Source organism: Myotis lucifugus, unplaced genomic scaffold (genome assembly GCF_000147115.1).
Source record: "Myotis lucifugus unplaced genomic scaffold, Myoluc2.0 scaffold_706, whole genome shotgun sequence".
Classification (NCBI taxonomy): domain Eukaryota; kingdom Metazoa; phylum Chordata; class Mammalia; order Chiroptera; family Vespertilionidae; genus Myotis; species Myotis lucifugus.
The window spans coordinates 227,778-229,680 of NW_005871754.1; the positions used below are offsets into that span (position 1 = coordinate 227,778).

The 1,903-nt window shown below is 45.3% G+C and overlaps 1 protein-coding gene across 1 annotated transcript; it reads left to right on the forward strand.

The window, feature by feature from the left end:
* Positions 1–562: 562 nt before the first annotated feature.
* Positions 563–1,549, forward strand: LOC102424892 (olfactory receptor 1J4). The gene has a single exon (XM_006105645.1). The coding sequence runs from the start codon at positions 563–565 to the stop codon at positions 1,547–1,549; it is 987 nt and encodes a 328-aa protein (XP_006105707.1).
* Positions 1,550–1,903: the final 354 nt, after the last annotated feature.

Genomic DNA, 1,903 nt, shown 5'->3' on the forward strand with positions numbered 1-1,903 from the left:
TTACAGCTGAGGGTCAGTGGGAGCCGGCAGGTTCACAGGAGGTCTGACAATGCTCCAACAACACCCGCTCAGCACTGGAGTCTCACGTTACTTTTAGGCAGAAACAACCGACACCACTTTGCAGGGGCTCACGTTCTATTCCTGCCTCAGTGAATCATTATGGTTAGGCTCTGGCCTGGTGTAGAAATGTCCCCTCCATGTTCATGAAGATGTAAACTCATAGAGGTGGGCACCTGGCTTTTCTTGCTCACTGCTGCACTGCAGTCCTTAGTATAGGTTCCCATACAGGCGTGATGTTAAAAGTAATAATTGAATAAACAGTGAACCCCTCTTCTATGTGATGAGGTCTTGTAACTTCTTTGGAGGTTGAATGTTTTCCTGGAGCCAGACTTGGAGAGAGGAAAGAGGCACACATCCACAGGTGTGAGAAATTAATATGAAAGTATTTAAAAATGAATGGTTTTCCCAATGATGACAGTATGAGATGTGACGATCCTGGTCATTATGTATAATTTCCTGAGACTCCCAACCCTTCTTCATCCCCAGCAGACAGAAGAGCAGCATGAGGCCTGAGAACCAGAGCAGCGTGTCCCACTTCCTCCTCCTGGGGCTCCCCATCCCGCCAGGGCAGCAGGGCGTGTTCTTCACCCTGTTCCTGGGCATGTACCTGACCACGGTGCTGGGCAACCTGCTCATCATCCTGCTCATCAGGCTGGACTCTCGCCTGCACACGCCCATGTACTTCTTCCTCAGCCACTTGGCCTTCTCTGACATTTCTCTCTCGTCTGTCACTGTCCCCAAGATGCTCATGAACATGCAGACTCGGCAACAATCCATCTCCTATGTGGGATGCATTTCTCAGTTGTATTTTTTCATACTTTTTGCTGGTCTTGACAACTTCCTTTTGGCTGTGATGGCATATGACAGGTATGTGGCCATCTGTCAGCCTCTGCACTACACCACCATCATGAGGCAGGGGCTGTGTGTGCTGCAGGTGGCTGGCTCCTGGGTTATCTCCTGTGGATATGCCCTTTTGCACACCCTCCTCTTGGTCCGACTGTCTTTCTGTGCTGACAATGCCATCATCCACTACTTCTGTGACCTCGCTGCACTCCTGAAGCTGAGCTGCTCAGACACCTTCCTCAATGAGCTGGTCATATACACTGTTGGAGGAATGATTTCCTTTTTGTGTATTGGTGTTATTCTGGGCTCCTATATCCGTATAGGGACCATCATCCTCAGGGTCCCCTCCACTAAGAGACTCTACAAAGCCTTTTCTACCTGTGGCTCCCATCTCTCTGTGGTGTCTTTATACTACGGGACAGTTGCAGGTGTTTACTTTTTCTCCTCATCATGGGGTTCCAAAGACATAATTGCTTCGGTCATGTACATGGTAGTTACCCCCATGCTGAACCCCTTCATCTACAGCCTGAGGAACAGAGATATCAAACAGGCCTTAGAGATGTGTGTCAAGAGGATTAAGTTCTTTAAGTGGCAATCACTAAGTCCTCTGGTTGCAGTCAGGAGCACAGGGAAATATATCTCCTAAAATTACTGAATAGTCAACATCTCCATATACCTTTAATAGAATTTGCATTCTGTTGTCATGTACAGTGTGGTTAATATGTAAACTAGCTCAAGTTTGCTACATGGATTGTTAATAATGTTATATTCCCAATTAGTTATTTTTGCTTGTTCATCATCTCATAAGATTTATGCAAAATATATTGTACAATTATAGATGTGGATTTTCTTTTTCTCCTTTGAGATGTGTCAGCTTTTGCTTATGTATTTTTTATACTATGTTATTGATGACATACTGCTTTAGCCTCATGATTTGCTTCTGGTGAGATTTGTTTCTACCTGATTCATTAATGCTGGCTTTTGATGACTTCAAGTTGAT

Bases quoted from the DNA above. Each gene is read 5' to 3' on its own strand.
- LOC102424892 (XM_006105645.1), top strand. From the start codon at position 563: ATGAGGCCTGAGAACCAGAGCAGCGTGTCCCACTTCCTCCTCCTGGGG.